The sequence below is a fragment of the Leucoraja erinacea genome, chromosome 1 (assembly GCF_028641065.1).
Source record: "Leucoraja erinacea ecotype New England chromosome 1, Leri_hhj_1, whole genome shotgun sequence".
NCBI lineage: Eukaryota > Metazoa > Chordata > Chondrichthyes > Rajiformes > Rajidae > Leucoraja > Leucoraja erinaceus.
In genome coordinates this window covers 138012456-138031426 of record NC_073377.1, presented here as the reverse complement: position 1 = coordinate 138031426, position 18971 = coordinate 138012456, and the positions used below count along the sequence as shown (strand labels likewise).

General features: G+C 50.4%; 1 protein-coding gene across 1 annotated transcript in view; it reads right to left on the bottom strand.

The window, feature by feature from the left end:
- Nucleotides 1–5143: 5143 nt before the first annotated feature.
- LOC129702339 (protein phosphatase 3 catalytic subunit alpha) overlaps nt 5144–18971 on the bottom strand; it is a 326632-nt gene continuing 312804 nt past the window's right edge. Inside the window, exons 12-14 of the mRNA XM_055644097.1 lie at nt 18215–18312; nt 9911–9940; nt 5144–6819 (exon numbers count right to left, since the gene is read on the bottom strand). Of these exons, the coding sequence (XP_055500072.1) occupies nt 6632–6819; nt 9911–9940; nt 18215–18312 (316 nt within the window). The 3' untranslated portion in view covers nt 5144–6631. The remainder of the gene's footprint in view (nt 6820–9910; nt 9941–18214; nt 18313–18971) is intronic.

Sequence of the window (18971 nt, the reverse complement as noted above, 5' to 3'; positions counted from 1 at the left end):
CCTACCCCCCCCCCACCCTTGGTGTGGTACAAGTGACCACACTGACCAGTCAAGGGGGGGGGGGACAGAGAACCCCCACTCCCCCCCCACAACCTTCTCTCTCCCCCTCCCACTACTCCCTCACCTCTCCCCCTTTTTCCCTCTCCCTCCTTCTCTCCATTCTCACCCTCACTCCCCCCCCCAGCCCTCTCCCTCACCTACCTTCCTCTCTCCCCCTTCTGTACTGTCCCACCCTTCCCTATCTCCCCCCCCCCTCTCTTTTTCTCCTCCCCCTCCCTCTCTATCTCCTCTCTCTCTCCTTCATCCCTCTCTCTCCCACTGCTCCCCCACACTTCCCTCCTGGACGGGGAGCAGGAGAGGGGGTGTTGCTACTTCTCCCCGCCTGCAGGTCCGGGGGAGAGGTGAGGGAGGGGGGGGGGGGGGAGGGGGGTCTCCGTGTCCCGTCCCACGGGGACTGAACGGGGGTAGAGTCCTGCACAATATCCCCCCTCACACCCTCAAAGCCTGAGTCCCAGTGTGCAGGGAGAGGGAGAGGGGGAGGGAGAGGGGGAGGGAGAGGGGGGAAGAAAGGGGAGAGGAGGGCAGAGTGAGGAGAATGGGAGAGGGGACAAGGAGGATAAGAGAGACAGCAAGAGGGGTGGGGATGGGAAGAGGAAGGGAGGGGAGAGAATAGGGGAGGGAGGGTTGATGGGGAGAGAGCGTGGGAGAGGGAAGGGCGAGGGGGGGTGAAGAAGGAGGAAAAGGGACAGATTGTGTGAGGGGAGGGGGATCTGAGAGGAAGAGAGGGAATAAACTGCACCCTTGACTCTGCCTCCCCCCCCCCCCCCCCCTGTCTCCAGACAAGACTGCAGGCCATTCTGAGACGGTCTCACCACCTTCGAGGACGTTCCAAAGACTCATGATCCTCTGGAGCTGAATTCTCCCCTCATTAGTCTTGTTAAGCAGCGATCCCTGGTTCTCAACTCTCCCACAGAGAGAACATCCTCTCCACACCCACCTCCTGTGTCGGTCTGCCTCCAGTTTCCTCTCCAGAGCAGCGGATACATTTCCTCACAACCCACCCGCCCATCCCAGAGTCACTTCGGAGAACCTTCAACTGTTTCCAACAAGTCAACACTCTTTAACGTCAGATCAAAACAGCACACGGCTGTTAGTTTAGAGATAGAAACAAAGAACTGCGGAGTTCTGCAGTAACAAATGCTGGAGTAACTCAGCAGGTCAGGCAGCATCTCTGGAGAACATGGACACAGAGTGCTGGAGTAACTCAGCAGGTCAGGCTGCATCTGTGGAGAACGTGGATAGGTGACGTTTCGGGTCGGGACCCTTCTTCAGATTCAAGACTTTCGAGATACAGCCCGAGTTACACCTCCCTCCTCTCCCCTAACTCCCTCTGGACCTACAGTGAATGGTCGGGCTCTGGGTAGTGTTGTAGAGCAGAGGGATCTAGTGCAGGAGCATGGTTCCTTGAAGGTCGAGTCGCAGGTGGATAAAGTGGTCAAAAAGGCTTTTGGCACATTGGCCTTCGTCAGTCAGAGTATTGAGTATAGAAGTTGGGAGGTCATGTTGCAGTTGTATATGACGTTGGTGAGACCGCATTTAGAATATTGTGTTCACATTCTCGGCACCATTTTGTTGGAAAGATATTGTTAAGGTGGAAAGGGTTCATAGATCTATGAGGATGTTGCCAGGACTAGAGGGTGTGAGCAATAGGGAGAGGTTGAATAGGCTGGGTCTCTATTCCATGGAGCGCAGGTGGATGAGGGGTGATCTTATAGAGGTGTGTAAAATCATGAGAGGAATAGATCAGGTAGATGCACAGAGTCTTTTGCTCAGAGTAGGCGAATCGAGGACCAGAGGACATGGGTTCAAGGTGAAGGGAAAAGATTTAATAGGAATCCGAGGGGTAACTTTTTCACACTGGTTGGGGACCTGGGTGGGTGAATGGAACAAGTTGCCAGAGGAGGTAGTTGAGACTATCCCAACATTTAAGACACAGTTAGACAGGTGCGGGCAGGCGGGACTGGTGTAGATGGGACATGTTGGTCGGTGTGGGCAAGTTGGGCCGAAGTGCCTGTTTCCATGCTGGGAGTGGATCAGCCATGATCTTGGTGACCAGCAGAGGGAGCTGGAAGCTGTGGTCTTCCTCTGCTGCTTAGTTTTTTTTAAGTTTAGAGATACAGTGCAGAAACAGGCTCTTTGGCCCACCGAGTCCACACCGACCAGCGATCCCCGCACACTAGTGTTAGAGGAAACCGGTGCACCCGGAGAAAACCCACGCAGTCACAGGGAGAACCTACAAACTCCGTGCAGACAGCACCCGTAGTCGGGATCGAACCCGGGTCTCTAGTGCTATAAGGCAGCATCTTATATTTTATATATGCAAACATTATGTGGTTATTTTAATTATACTTGTGACTCTTGGGTCGGTGGGGACGCTGCAAGACGGCAGCCCTGCCAGCAGCACGTTAGTTCTTTCAACTTTTTTAATTTTTTTAGAGTGTCCTAATGTGTCAGAGCAGACTCTTTGTCCTCAGAAGGCTCAAATCCTTCAATGTGTGTAATGATATGCTGCACATGTTTTACAACACTGTGGTTGCAAGTGTTATTTTCTACGCTGTTGTCTGCTGGAGCAACAGCATTAGTGAAAAAAACAAGAAGCTGGTCAAACTGGTTAAACGAGCTAGCTCAGTGCTGGAGGGGAGAGTAGACTCTGGGATGGATGTGCTTGAGAGGCGTATGAGGCACAAGGTGCAGGTCATCCTGAAAAACCCCGGGCACCCCCTCCATGTAATTCTGGAGAGACAAAAGAACACTCGGAACAACAGCCGGCTCCTCTCCCTGCCCTGTAGAACGGAGCGGTTCAGGAGATCCCTCACCCCTGCAGCCATTAGATTTTATAATTCGGACCGCTAGGCTGTAGGGGGATGCATTCTTGCAATTTTTAATTGTTAATTATTAATTATTGGTCTTTTTAAGTATTTATTGCTCTCATGTCGTGTCCACAGTGTATTCTATGTACTTTCTGTCTGCGTTCGTTTTGAATCTGTGGTTTGTTGATTGGGGGCTTCTGGACATCTGAATTTCCCTGAGGGGATCAATAAAGTATTTATTATTATTATTATTGTGTGTTTTTTGGTATCTCTTTGTGGGTCTTGTGTGGTGTGGGGGGGGTAAGGGGAAACCGTTTCCGTCGCCTCCTCCACAGAGAGGCGACTTTTTCCATGTCACCTGCCCCGTGGCTTAACATCAAGGATCAGTGCAGCCTCTCCCGGAGAAGCGCCCGGGGCTTCAGTGGCGGGCGCAGCGTGGACTCTCGTCGCGGAGCGGGCGAGCCCTCGCCGGAGGGGAGCGCTCCGTTCGCTGGCCCACGGCAGCTTGAAGCCACGGTCTGCGGAGCTCCAGCTGGCGCAACGTCCTGGGCCTGGGATCCCTCGTTGGGGACCCGGGGGAGAAGAAGCTCTGACCGTCGGCCCGCGGCCTACTTCTACCGCGGGCGCGGTGGGGATTTACCATCAGGAGCGGGGTCCCTCACCGGGGACCCCTGGAGGGGAACTTCGACCGCTGGCCCTGCGTGCTTCTGGCGGCGGGAACTTTAAATCTTCGACCGCCGGCCCTGCGGCCTAGACCAACCTGAATCTGTGGTCTCCGGTGAGGAAGCACCGTTGCAGGACTTACCTGGACTTTATATTGTCTGAACATCTGCACGCCCGCAGCAGTGGCTGCGGAGGGTTGAGGTCCCGACCACGGGGGGAGGACTGGCCAATTTTTGTGCCTCCACCACAGTGATGAATGCTGTGGTGGATGTTTGTGTTAAATGTTTATTGTGTTTTTGTGTGTTCTTTCTCATTGTACCGCTGCTGGCAAATTCATTTCACTTGCACTTTATGTGCAATGTGACGAATAAAACTGATATTGATTGATTGATATTGACCCTTATAAAAAGCCATCTGTATATCCCCTTGGAGTCATAGAGTAAACCATGAGTGACCAGCAGAGGGAGCTGGAAGCTGTGGCCTGTACAGCATGGAAACAGGCCTTTCGGCCCAACTTGCCCATGCCGACCAACATGGCCCATCTACACTAGTCCCCTTAGATGGACGCAAAGTGCTGGAGCAACTTAACGGGTCAGGCAGCATCTCTGTAGAAAAAGGATAGGTGACATTTCAGGTGGGGACCTTTCTTCTCTCCAGAGATGCTGCCTGACCCGCTGAGTTACTCCAGCACTCTGTGTCCATGTTCTCCAGAGATGCTGCCTGACCCGCTGAGTTACTCCAGCACTTTGTGTCTTTCTCTGGCATAGACCAGCAGCTGCAGTTCTTTGGTTGTATATGGTGAATATCCCCTTAATCTGTCCTGCTCAAAGGACTCTACTTCCTATGGATCAACCAGTCTGAAGAAGGGTCTCAACCCAAAACATCACCCATTCCTTTTCTCCAGAGATGCTGCCTGTCCCGCTGAGTTACTCTCGCGTTGTGTCCAAGGAGATTTGGTATCATAGAGTGATACAGCGTGGAAACAGGCCCTTTGGCCTAACTTGCCCACACCGACCAACATGTCCCAGCTACACTGGTCACACGTGCCTGCGCTTGGCAACAAATGTCTACCAACCTTGACAGCCGTATGGTAGAGAGCATACGAACTGGTAATCGCCTTCAGAATAAAAGGACGTACCTTTAGAAAGGAGATGGGGAGGAGGGTGGTGAATACTTCTTTATCCGGAGGGTGGTGAATCTGTGGAATTCATTACCACAGATGGCTGTGGTGACCGTCAGTGGGTATTTTTAAGGCAGAGGTTCTTGATTAGTGCGGGTGTCAAAGGTTATGGGGAGAAGGTAGGAAAATGGGGTTGAGAGGGAAAGATAGATCAGCCATGATTGAATGACGAAGTAGACTCGATGGGTCAAATGGCTTAATCCTGCTTCGATACCTGAAATGCTCATGAAGTGGGAGTTTGGTTCTCATTCAGGGTTGTGGAACCTGAGACTGTTGTTGCTACTTCGAGGCCATCCCAGTCGAGATTCCCCCAGTCTGTACGGGTCTAATTCTGCTCCCGTGAGTTTACGAAGGAACCATTTACTCCTCTCAAATCAACGGCTCTCTGGCGCTTCCCCTTCGGAAAGGAGCGAAAGGAAAACACAACCAGTACGTTCATGCATGTTTTATTCAAATAGTTATATAAAATACTTCCTCATCGTTACAAGTGCATGCTTAAGTTGCTGACATTTCCGAGGTCAAATTACAAAGGAAAGGCATTCAAGGTTGTAGTGAATTACTCGGGCACATTTATTGTCATTTAAAAAACAAAGTGAATGGGGTGGTTACCCAATGTGGACCAGTTTATGACCAATTTTTCAAACCCGTACTGATTGCACAGCAGAAGGTGAGATTGCGCTAAACCTTTTTTATTGTGTGCGTGGAGTACAGAAAATAACTGGACATTACCATATGGGCATTACGACTGCTTTCATGCATCTAGAGTTGCACATGTACCCTGCACACGGAGTTTAAAAAAAATGTTTTCACAATGCTGGCTAAACATGCTAAATGTGCACTTGCTCATCAGTACTCAAAAAAAATGTCCAAAAGCTACCACCCTCCTCCCTCTCAGTAAGTTCAAGATTTCTTTTTTTTTTTAATTACAAAATTTCAAAAGGCATTAAGCATTTTCATACAGTGAATATAAAGTATGCAAGTATACATTACATTTCCAGTAGAGGGCATCAACAAGCACGTCACAGTCCCATACTGGGACAATACAGCAATAAATGGGGGGGAGAAAAACATGCATAGAACAGTTTTACAGACTACAGTTGCCTTTTATATGGTGTGTGTTCTTCATAGTTTGTTAAAATAAAACTTTAAAAATGTATGCGCCACTCATTAATATACAGTTCCAGCAAGCGACAAATATCTCAATGCAAATGAAATTGAAGAGCATGATCAATGGGAAAGGTTATAAATTAAGTTCCAGTTTCATTTTTGGAAAAGGCTATCTCCTACCAAGTGGATAAGCTAAGTACATAGATAAACTGGTACATCCACACTAAATAAACCTGAGATAAGCAGAATCTGTACAAAACCAAACCAGATTTTTGGCATTTTAAATGATTTTGCAGCTTTTACATTTTATTTTAAGACTGCCTAATTTCTTTCAAACTCTCATAAGAGTAGCAACAAAAAAAAATGTTAATAAATAGTCGACATTTTCAAATCAGCTATTATTATTTAGTTTGTACAACCTCATGTTTTTTAATTGTTTCTTTTTAAATATGTCAAACATTTTAATTCTGCAATCGTAAACGGACGCTAGAAGGTTGAAGGGCTGCGATACAGAGATCCCATCTCCAGAAGATTAAACACCTTTTCAAAACAGATCTGCGAGTCTTCCTCAACGCAAGAGGAAAACGGTTTGATTCATCTAATGTGTTATAGTTAGCCAGCTTGTCTAGAAGCATCAAAGGCATATCCCATCTGAGGTAACTTAACTTTCAACAATCACAATACAATTTCCATCGCCCGCCGCCACTGGCATCGTCACACCCTGCTTCCCCCGTGCATGCAGCAGTAATCAGGGTCACAGCGCCCGGGACAATGATACAACCATGCCTTGGAACTGGGACGTGTGAAGGGGTCACTGGATGTTGCCGCTTTCCGTGCCGTTGGTCTCAGAGGAGACCGCCTTGTTGAAGCCGCCGCCAACGCCAACGTCGCCTCCGCCGAGCCCTTCCCGCCGCGGGGGCATCCGCTCGTTGATGCGGTCCAGCCCCTTGGCCTCGGCAAAACTGCTGATCTTGTGCTGCGGCGAAAAGCCGCGGATGGGCTGGGTGGGCAAGGGGGGGGGGGGGGGGGGGGGGCACCAGGGGTAGGCACCAGGGGAGAGGGGGGTAGAAGGGGGAGGAGGAATAGCAGGTGGAGAGAGGGGGAAAGGGGAGGGAGGGGGAGGAAGAACAGTGGGGGTAGGGGAGGGGGAAAGAGGGGAGGGAGAGGTAAGATGGAGAGGGAGAGGGAGTGAGGAGAGCGGAGATGGAGGGAGGGAGGGAGAGGGGGAGAGGAAAAGGGAGGGGAAGGAGGGGAGGGGGAGGGAGTGGAGGAGAGGGGAAGGAGGGAGAGGGGGAGGGGGGGAGGGGAGGGGGAGGGGAAGGAGGGGGGAGGGGAGAGAAGGGGGGAGGAGAGGGAGAAGGAGGAGGAAGGAGGGAAGAGAGAGGGAGGAAGGGGGAAGGAGGAGGGAGGGAAGGAGGAGGAGGAGGAGAGGGGGGGGGGGGGGAGAGGGGAGGGGGAGGAGGAGAGAGGGGAAGGAGGGGAGGGGGAGGGAGAGGGGGAGAGGGAGAGGGAGAGGGGAGGGGAGGAGAGAGGGGAAGGAGGGGAGGGGGGGGGAGAGGGAGAGGGGAGATGGAGAGGGGGGAGGGGAGGAGGAGGGGAGGAGAGAGGGGAAGGAGGGGGAGGGGGAGGGAGAGGAGAGGGGGGAGGAGGGGATGGAGGGGGGAGCAGAGAAGGAAAAGCATAAACCAACACAGTTTCTCCGCAGTGATACAGGGGTTGAGTAGGTATCTGGTTAGCACATTGTGGCGTATGCATTCATGAGTTTCCTCTTACCCTCTGTATTAAACCTAGGGGTTGGGGTAAGGCAGTGCTAGGTTACTGGTCAGAGTCACAGGGCCATACAGCACAGAAACAGGCCCATCAGCCCGTGTTGTCATTCTGGGCCAGTCCTGTTTACCATTTGCTTCTAAGCTCTTCCTATTCCATGTATCTTAGCATGGCAGACTCATACAGTGTGGAACTAGGCCTGTTGGCACAACTCGCCCACACTGACCAACAAGTCCTGCGTTTGCCCCATGTCCCTCGAAACCTGTCCTATCCATGTACCTGTCTAAATGTCTTTTAAATGTCGTTATTCTACCAAGTCTAACTTTAAAAGCGAGATTATTATTCTGACACCAATCAGTTTTCAATCTCCCTCATCGTTCATTGGAGGGCTCATACGCAGGGCTAGGGTCTCGGCCCTTGGATCAGGACTCAGGGAGCTGATAAACACTGCCCGTAGCTGACTCGTGCGCTATCCACATTCCCTCCGCTGGTGGGAGGTGGACGCGAGGTTAGTTTTTTTAGTTTTGTTTATTGTCACGTGTACCGAGGTACAGTGAAAAATCTTTTTGCCACCTGCTATCCCGTCAGCGGAAAGGCACAGTGTACAGATAGAGGATAAAGGAAATAATGTTTTGTGCAAAATAAAGTCTAGTAAAGTTCAATTAAAAATAGTCTGAGTCTCCAATGAGGTAGATGGGAGTTTAGGACCGCTCTCTAGTTGGTGATAGGATGGTTCAGTTGCCTGATAACAGCTGGGAGTCTGGAGGTGTGCGTTTTCACACTTTTGTACCTCGTGCCTGATGGGAGAGGGGAGAAGAGGGAGTGGCCGGTGTAAGACTGGTCCTTGATGATGCTGCTGGCCTTGCCGAGTGTAGATGGAGTCGATGGAAGGGAGGTTGGTTTGTCCGATGGTCTAGGCTGTGCCCACAATTCTGCAATTTCTTGTGATCTTGGATGGAGCTGTGATGCCTGTGTTGTGCTGTGATGCATCCCGATAAAATGCTTTGCACGGCGCATGTGTAGAAGTTGGTGAGAGGGGCCTGTCTGACCTATTCCCTCCGCTGGCTCCCAGTTGGAATACTGGCTCTGTTAATACGGAATCAGTGCACGACGCAATACACGAGGGGCCATTTGGCCCATCACTGCCTGGGCCGACTCTTTGGAAGGGGTGTGAAGAGGTCACCGTGAAGGTTACAGAAGGTGGTGCAGAGGTAGACCAGTGCACTATCAGAGTTCCTCCACCCAGGGCAGCTCATAGGGAATGCTCAATACAGCCACAATGCCCGTTAACCATTCCATTTGTCACCTCGGGAAGACACACAGCAAACAAGCGGTCCCTGTGGGCTCTCTTAATACAGACGGCTCTGTTTCACTATAAAACAGCTGAGGCGCGACAGGGACTCCCTGTCATCGCTACAGTCAAAGGTTGGACTCAGTTATATTTTGAAGCCTAATTGTGTTTTAAAATATAGGTGTACAAATCGAAAATATTTCAGGAAACTTTAAGCAGGAAGAGGAAACACTTTGAGCTGGAAGTGTTTAATCTTCAACTCTGGTCTGTCAGAATATGACTCAGGATATAGGGACCTGTTAGTGTGATAGTCATGGACATTTTGGATTATGGATCAACAGGGAGCCGTACTGTCAACTGACCAACGGTGGACACACCAGGTGTGCGCTGTTTCATGGTTAGTTTGTTCTGCAGACCTGCTGGTGAATCACAGGGTACAGTTGTGAGAGGAATCCAGCTTGTTGCTGTGCCTGCCAGAGGGATATCATGGTATTTACACACACACGCTTACACACGCACACTATTAAACACAACACACAGCAAAGCCACAGTCACAGAAAATAAAAGCAAAAATTAACTTCCACCACCGTTGCGGACTGTGGAACGGAGTTTGTTAACAAAGGTGGTATAACACTGGAGCATAAATAGTGGTCGAGTGGCCACTATTTAATCAGCAGTCGGCTTTGCTCTTGCGCCTGGGCCTTGAGACAGTTTTGAGGCATCAATTGTTAATAGCTCTTGTGGAGAGAGGGCGGCTCAGCTCTCAGTTATACAGCACGGTGCAGCCACAAGACACAGGGAGGGCTTTGCAAGAACAAAGGTGAACAACTGCATAAAAGATGGATCTACTTCAAGCAAGCCACACCTCAACACGGTTAATATGACGGTGTCACACAGTGTTAGACAACTACCGGTGAGCCCAACACCCACACATTATGTACAAGCTACAGAAGTATATTCATACAGACACAGATAAACCCAGCACAGCCCCAATCTGCGGTACAACAGAAGGGGGTCTGGCTAAAATATTACCTTCGTCAGCCTCTATAGCCTCAACAGTCGCTGAAGAAAAGAAAAGGGTTGCAAAATGGATGAGAAAGTCGCCGAGAATTTAAATTCGTAACAATCAATGAGAAGCAAAAAAAACAGCAACTGCAGCAAGTTCTAATATAAGCTTTAGTAACTCTTATGTGGAGATGAGAAACAGGACGACACACATTCACAAAGAACGACACACAGTCAGGTTATGTGGGAAGAGGAGAGAGATTGTGGTGGTGGAGCAGAAAATCAGTGCGCGACTCGTGGCCGGTGAGAGTGTGGATTACTGAATCCAAACTTGACGGTTCACAGTATATGATGGAAAATAAGTGCAGATTCTGGCAACGTTGCGTCCAGGATCAGAGCCACGCCAGAGACAAGCTGTGCAATAGGTGACTGCGAGGCCCACGCTCACTCCCTCTCGCTGGGAACAGCAGCTAACGCTCGCCAGGCGTGAAGGATAATAGGTATGGTGCAGCGGGTAGAGCTGCTGCCGCACAGCGCCAGAGACCAGGCTTCCACCCTGACCTCGGCTGCTGTGTGTGTGTGTGTGTGTGTGTGTGTGTGTGTGTGTGTGTGTGTGTGTGTGTGTGTGTGTGTGTGTGTGTGTGTGTGTGTGTGTGTGTGTGTGTGTGTGTGGTTTGCACGTTCTCCTCCGGGTGCTCCGGTTTCCTCCCACGTCCCAAAGACGTGCGGGTCTGTAGACTCATTGCCCCCAGTGTGTAGGAAGTGGGTGTGAAGAAGATAACAGTGTGAAAGAAGACACAGAGTGCTGGAGTAACACAGCAGGTCAGGCAGCATCCCTACAGGTGATAGTCACCTATCATAGTCACAAAGTATGGAAACAGGCCCTTCAGCCCAACTTGCCCATGCCAACCAAGATGGACCCACCTGCCTGCATTTGGGCCCATACTTTTTGAATCTCTCCCTGCACTGAGACCCGACCTTTTATCGTCGGGTCTCAGTAGTGCGTTGAGCCGGTAAAAACGCGGAGCGGCCTCTCAAAAGGAAGAGACGGGACTCAGGGAAGACCAGGTCACGTCGCGGGAGGGGCAGGTGTCAGTGAGCGGTGGAGGAGCGCTGCTGCTGCTGGTGCTGTTGCTCTCCAAACCTTTCCTATCCATGGTGATCTGCTGTAGTGTCAGAACAAGATTTCCCCTCGTCTATTTCTTTAACACTGCTATAGACAGACCCTATTAGAGCTAAGCCCTGCCTGTACTTGCAGTAACACAAGTCTAACTGCACTCTCACAAAATGGACTTTTCCACAAAAGCAGTCATCCACAATAAGGTAATGAAGGAAGATCCATTAGCACCTATGCATGTTCTCCAGAGGTGCTGCCTGACCTGCTAGAGTTACTCCAGCACTCTGTGACCATGTTCTCCAGAGATGCTGCCTGACCCACTGAGTTACTCCAGCACTCTGTAACCATGTTCTCCAGAGATGCTGCCTGAACGGCTGAGTTACTCCAGCACTTGGTGTATTTTTTTGTAAACCAGCATGTGCAATTCCTTGTTTCTACGTAGAACGAGTGTAAGCGGGTGATCGATGGTTGGCGTGGGCTCGGTGGGCCGAAGGGCCTTGGATAGGGCAGCAGGTAGAGCAGTGGTTTAGTGGTTGCTGGGCTGATACATGAGCACTGGTTGTCAGCTATAGTCTTCACCTCATGGCAACAGTGTGTTGGTAATCGACGCCATTGTACACAGCTTGGCTCCCTTCTCCTTCAACATTCAGGCCTGGCCTTGCCATCTTGCCGGTGGGTTTTGAACGTACCTCGCTGGGCATTGCCTGCGACACTTTGGCTCTCACCTGCCTCAATTCCCTCGAGGCCAGGGAGAGAAGCCATCCATCACGATGTTTGCCGAACTTAGATCAGAAACAGAGTCTTGAGGTCGGACCCCCAGATGAGAGAGTGGGGAGCGTCTGGGTGGCAGCAATGCAGAGATGTGGGAGGGCAGTGCAGTGTGATGGAGCTGGGGGAAATGACGGAAGGGGGATTCGAGGGGCCTTGGATCAGTGCCGATCTGAGGGGCAGCTTTCTCACACAGGAGGCAGGTACATGGACTGCGCTGCTGGAGGCAGCGTTTCAGCAGGTATAGGGAGCAGAAAGGAGCAGAGATGGGCCGAACGCGGGCAGTGTGGAGAGGTGTCTCGGAAGGCATGGATGGATCGGGTCCAAGGGCCTAATTTCCCTGCTGAACCATACAATGAATGGAGCAGGGATGACGGTTAACCCACCAGCAGGAGCGTGGTGGGCTTACGGCAGGAGAGTGGTGGGCCAACAACCCAGCGGTCGATAGTTCAAGACTACCTTCTGCTTTTTGCTTTAGGGGGCACAGTGCCGCAGCGCCAGAGACCCGGGTTCCATCCTGACTACAGGCGCGGTGTGTACCGAGTTTGCACGTTCTCCCCGTGACCACGTGGGTTTGCTCCGGGTGCTCTGGTTTCCTCCCACACTCCAAAGACTGGCAGGGTTGTAGGTTAATTGGCTTCAATAAATTGTCCCCCAGTGTGTAGGATAGTGCTAGTCTACTGAGTCAACATGGACCTGGTGGACCGAAGGGCCCGTTTTCACTCTGTATCTCTAAGGTCTAAAGTAAAGTCTAAAAGCAGACGTGGCCAGAGTGGGATGGAGATGGAGACCGTGGAGGACAAGACCAAAACACCCCCACGAGGTCAGTGAAACCTGGTCATCAGCCCCAGTCCGTCTCTGAGACCCTGCAGAGGGGGTGGGGGGGAGGCCGGAGCATTGTCATCTGCTGAGCCCTGGGTTTTCCCATCCACACCGGATGTGGGAACCCGGCTGCTGCAGGTGATGGTCATGGCTCCATGAGTCTGGTGTGAGGAGGAATCGAGGAGTCGACTTTAGCCGGGGATCCTGAGCACCGAGCCACTGGTAGAGCTGGAGCAGAGTTCCCAGCGTCACTTCTCGCACGATACCCCACACTGGGAGCCAGCCGATACCACTCGGTCATTCCAAGTCCTCCCATCTACTCTCCAGCCATGACTTCCTTCCACGATGATGCCTGAGGGGGCCGCACGCTGGCGCAGCGGTAGAGTTACTGTCTCACATCGCCAGGGACCCGGGTTCGATTCTGACCACGGGTGCTGTCTGTACGGAGTTTGTACGTTCTCCCCCGTGACCTGCGTGGGTTAGGTCCGGGTGAGCCGGTTTCCTCCCACACTCCAAAGACGTGCGGGTTTGTAATTGGAAACTGTCCCTCGTGTGAGGGATGGAACTAGTGTACGGGGTGATCGCTGGTCGGCACCGACCCGGCAGGTGGGCGGAAGGGCCCGTTTCTCTAAAGGCTAAAGTAAAGTTTGGCCCACAGTGTGGGGGAAACATAACATGGGGAGACGCACGTTACACATGCACGCCTGTAATGCCTGTGTTAAATATTTGTGCACATGTGTGCATATCTGTGTGTAAACACACACAACACACACACGTGTGTACAGTATTATATTCCATCAAATACCACGGAGATTCAGGTGGCCAGTTTGTGGATAGTTAACTGATTATCCTTGATCTTTAAGGCCCTGTCCCACTTGGCCGCCATTTGCACGTCACGCAGATGGCGCGCAAAGATTTTGTACATCACAAAATTCTATTACGCCCCGCGCGGCTGCACATCACTGCCTATGTCATCGCGCACCATGCTGTTGATGTTGCGTAAATGACGGACAAGTGGGACAGGCCCTTTAATGTACACCATTTAGATTTTCCCCTTAAACCACAAGCATGACCTGAGTAGGCTTTTGTTGTTGTTCGCTTCTGTTTCTCTCCTGTGGTGTTTTACTTTAACATGGATGATGAAGGAATTGATTTTGTGACACGTCAGAAGTGGTCTGGCGGGATGTGTGCTGGTAAAGTGGGGGGGGGGGGTGATTCCCCCTGCGGGCTCCACGGAGAGAGCGTGCGGCTCGCCATTGGGATGTGTGGGTGGGCGCGCGAGGATGTTACCGGCAAGTGGGGTTAGCACTAACACACAGAACACTGACACACAGAGGCACAGGGTGAAGTGAAGGAAGTGGGTACCTGATTCGTCTGAACAGGAGGAAGAGAGAAAGAGTATATCAGAGAGCAAGTAGAACATTGGAAAAGAGTGAAGAGGGAGGGAATTCACGGGGGGCTTTGAACAGACAGCCCCATTGCACACACAATACCCAGTTCACACATATAGAGACATAAAATAGACAACTTACTTCTGATATTATCTGCCACAACACAAGTCAATATTTCAGGGATAAAAAACGTGGTTATTGAGCAGGTTCAACAGTTAATTCACTCATCTCACCATGTCCAAGACTAACCCCAAGACAGTTCACTGATTCAGTGTTTTTATTCTACGATGCTCATTTTACGGCAAAAGTTGGAGAGGGGAGTGGTGAGCAGCAGATTGGTGATATGACTGCTTTAGTGTGTAACATGGACTCCTGATATCCCAGAGTATTTACTGCATGGATCGGAGCCATGGTACTTAGCAATACTTATGGCGGCACGGTGGCGCAGCAGCGCCGGAGACCGACTATTGGGATCGATCCCGACTATGGGTGCTGTCTGTATGGAGTTGGTACGTTCTCCCCGTGACCTGCGCGGGTTTTCTCTGAGATCTTCGGTTTCCTCCCACATTCCAAAGACGTGCAGGATTGTAGGTTAATCGGCTTGGCATAAATATAAATTGTCCCTAGTGCGTGTAGGATAATGTTAATGTGTGGAGATCACTGGTCAGTGCGGACACAGTGGGCCGAAGGGCCTGTTTCCGCGGTGTATCTCTAAACTAAACTGTTTTAAGATGAAGATTAATTAATATATGGGACATAAATGGGAAGACACCAAGACGATAACCTCTCAGCCAGGTTAAGGGCAGGTATTATCCTCACAGAACTGTATAAATATTTTACTTGAGTTGCCAGCCTCTCTTTATATGTTGCAACCAATGCAGAGTTAAAACAAACAACTTAAACATTGAACATCTGAGACAAACGCTAATGGAAACTCTGTCACCCTCTAAAGTTCAATTCCCAAACTAACTCTTATCTTTCCTCATTTAAATTTACTGGAGAAGCAAAATATCCACTGCATCTATTGTTCCCGATGTGGCCATCTGTACATCGGTGAGACCAAGTGTAGACTCAATAGACAATAGGTGCAGGAGGAGGCCATTCGGCCCTTCGAGCCAGCACCGCCATTTAATGTGATCATGGCTGATCATCCATAATCAATCCTGCCTCTCCCCATATCCCCTGACTCCGCTATCTTTAAGAGCCCCATCTAGCTATCTCTTGAAAGTATCCAGAGAACCGGCCTCCACCGCCCTCTGAGGCAGAGAATTCCACAGATTCACAACTCTCTGGGTGAAAAAGTGTTTCCTCATCTCCGTTCTAAATGGCTTACCCCTTATTCTTAAACTGTGGCCCCTGGTTCTGGACTCCCCCAACATCGGGAACATGTTGACTGCCTCTAGTGTGTCCAATCCCGTAATAATCTTATATGTTTCAATAAGATTCCCTCTCATCCTTCTAAATTCCAGAGTATACAAGCCAAGCCGCTCCATTCTATCAACATATGACAGTCACGCCATCCCGGGAATTAACCTCGTGAACCTACGCTGCACTCCCTCAATAGCAAGAATGTCCTTCCTCAAATTTGGTGACCAAAACTGTACACAATACTCCAGGTGTGGTCTCACTAGGGCCCTGTACAACTGCAGAAGGACCTCTTTGCTCCTGTACTCAACTCCTCTTGTTGTGAAGACCAGTATGCCATTTGCTTTCTTCACTTCGCCATTCAGTGGCCGTTTCACTGAACACTTGTGCTCGGTCCGCCAAGGCCGACTGGATCTCCCGGTCACCAACCATTTTAATTTCCTTTCACCTTCCCCACCTGACCTTTCTGTCCCGGGCCTCCTCCATTGCCAGAGTGATACCACATGCAGATTGGAGGAACAGCACCTCATATTCCGCTCGGGTTGTTTACAACCCAGTGGTATGAGCGTTGAATTCTCGAATTTTAAGTAGCTTCTACACACACCCCTTTCGCCCCCTTCCTCCATCCTATTTGTTTAACCAGTTCTACAGTTCTCCACATTGTATCCATCATGAGATCACACCTTCCCAAACCAGCAATGGACCTACCAGGGCCCCATCCCTGCCTGCGTTCATCTGTTGCAAGCCCAGATTGATCCTGGTCTTTTCTCGCCTCCAGCACTTCACCTCCCCACCCCTTACTTTCATTCCGAACAAGAGTCCCGACCCAACGCATACCCCGTTCTTTTTCTCCAGAGATGCTGCCTGACCTGCTGAGTTAATCCAGCACTTTGTGTCTCTCTTTGAGCTGATTACAAGCTGGTATCAATTGGGCGAGCTCTCTGAATTACTGCACGGGTGCAGAGCTGGGGCTGGGTGCAGGGAATATTCCTTCACAAATATTCTTTAACTAAATGGCAAAATTAATCAGGTGAAGGCCACAAGTGTTTCCTCCATTGGGGAGCAGAACATTAAGTTGTACCTTTTGTTTAAGTTTGGGTCTTGGTGATCTGTTGAAGGTTTTATTATTTTGTAACTGGAAATGACAGGACAAACAGACTTGTGTTTCAGAATGAAAAGGCAGTTCTGGGATATACATCTTTTCCATGAACCTCTTTGGCTAAGGCTTGGACACTGGGAGAATAACGATAACACCAAGTGTTCATGAATTGGTTCTTCCCATTTGGACGATACCCTTTACATCCGTAATTATCAAAACATGTAAGTCCGAGAATTTAACTATAGGGCTGCTAATACTAAGGAATTAAAAAAATATATTTCAATGCAATTGAAAATGCCAGATTATGAAGCAAAGTTTACAACGGGAATAATTTAGTCCCATTTGTACTATGACCAAGCTGTTCCCCTTAAATATTTCTTACATCAAGTAATAATTAGCAGCCCTAGAGATCAACAAATGAACAAGAATGCACACACCGCCACTCTAACCAACGTGCTGAAGAACTTTAGTTTAAAAATTGTTTGAAATAAATTTTTAATAGATTATTCAAAACTGTTCCTTCTGGTAATGGCCAGTGGGGGGTGGGGGTGGGGTGGGGGGGGGGGGGGGTGAGGTTAAACAGGGGGTTTCAGTACTGAGCTTCATCAGTACTACAGTGATATTGAGGGGTACGGTGCCAGTATAGCCCATAACCTGGGAATCTACCCTTCAATGGGCTCCCACGGAACTGTGTAGCGGGAAGATTCAGGAGCAGGGGAACGCCCCTCGTGGTTATGTAGAGTTAGCTGCGTCCCGCAGTAAGTCACTGACAGTAACACACGACCACCACACGCTACAAACAACGGTTACTGCAGCACGCGGCTAACTAGAGATCAGGATCAAAGCCGGGTCCCCGGCGGACAGTGGTGATGTTATTGCAGCATGCAGTTCCCTGGGCTGGATATCGCAGTGAGTTCTAACACCCTGAATGTGGCCAAATTTTAACATGCTGTCTGGAGATAAAGTGAAAACAGGTGGTTAACATGTGGAGGGAATGGTCTGAAGAAGTGTCCTGGCCTGAAACATCACCCATCCTTTTTCTCCAGAGATGCTGCCTGACCTGCTGAGTTACTCCAGCGCTCTGTGTCCATGTTCTCCAGAGATGCTGCCTGACCCACTGAGTTACTCCAGCACTCTGTGTCTATGTTCTCCACAGATGCTGCCTGACCCACTGAGTTACTCCAGCACTCTGTGTTTTGGTTATGAACGCATCTCCGTTCTCGAGTAACTGCTGTTACAAATAATGGATGGAGTGGATGTGGAGGTGATGTTTCCACTAGTGGGAGAGTCTAGGACCAGAGGACATAGCCTCAGAATCAAAGGATGCACCTTCAGAAAGGAGATGAGGAGGAATTTATTTTGTCAGAGGGTGGTGAATCTATGGAATTCATTGCCACAGACGGCTGTGGAGGCCAAGTCAGTGGGTATATTTAAAGTGGAGATTGACAGGTTCTTGATTAGTGCGGGTGTCAGGGGTTATGGGGGGATGGCAGGAGAATGGGGTTGAGAGGGAAATTGCGAAGGATCAGCCATGATTGAATGGCAGAGTAGACTTGATGGGCCGAATGGCCTAATTCTGCTCCTAGGACGTTAGATTGTTAACCGTTGGGAGAAGCCACGAATTGACTCTGTTCTTGTGCTGGTCATTATCAGAATTGGAACAGGGTGTGCAGTGTGAAAACACTGGCAGCAAACAGACTGGTGAGAGTGGTGCAGCTGTGTGCAGCCCATCAGCAACAGGAGAGGGGCGGAAGGAATCTGGCTCTTACCACTTTGAAGGGTTTGTTTGCCTCCAGCGAGCACTCCGCTGGGCAGCATGCCTGTCGGGGTCAGCCCCTTCAGCGTCAGCACGCTCTCACTCTCCTCTCTGTAAAATAACACCAACCCCATCGTTACCCACACTCCACCCACAGAGTACAGGCAGGCAGAAACACAGCAGAGAAGGGGGCCAGCGGATCATCCCAAGCATGTTACCCCCAAACCCGACGTCAGTCCAAGCGCAGCACGCTCCCACACTCAGCGGCGCCGTAATGACCGCGTACCACAGTTCGCTTGGGGACGAGGGATAACTTCACCAGAACATAGGGTGGCACAGTGGTGGAGTTGCTGCCTCACAGCGTCAGAGACCCCGGGTGCTGTCTGTACGGAGTTTGTACGTTCTCCCTGTGACTGCGTGGGCTTCCTCCTCTATGGGTTTGGAGGTTAATTGGCTTCTGTAAATTGTCCCTAGTGTGTGTAGGATAGTGCTAGTGTACGGGGTGATCACTGGTCAGTGCGGACTCAGAGGGCCGAAGGGTCTGTTTCCATGCTGTATCACTGATCTACAAAATGGCCAATCTTTGGAATCTGTGGAATTCATTGTCACAGGCGGCTGTGGAGGCCAAGTCTATGGATCATTATAAAGCGGAGATTGACAGGTTCTTGATTAGCGCGGGTGTGCAGGGGTTATGGGGAGAAGGCAGGAGAATGGGGTTGTGAGGGCAAGATACACCAGCCATGGAGTAGACTCGATGGGCTGATTGGCCT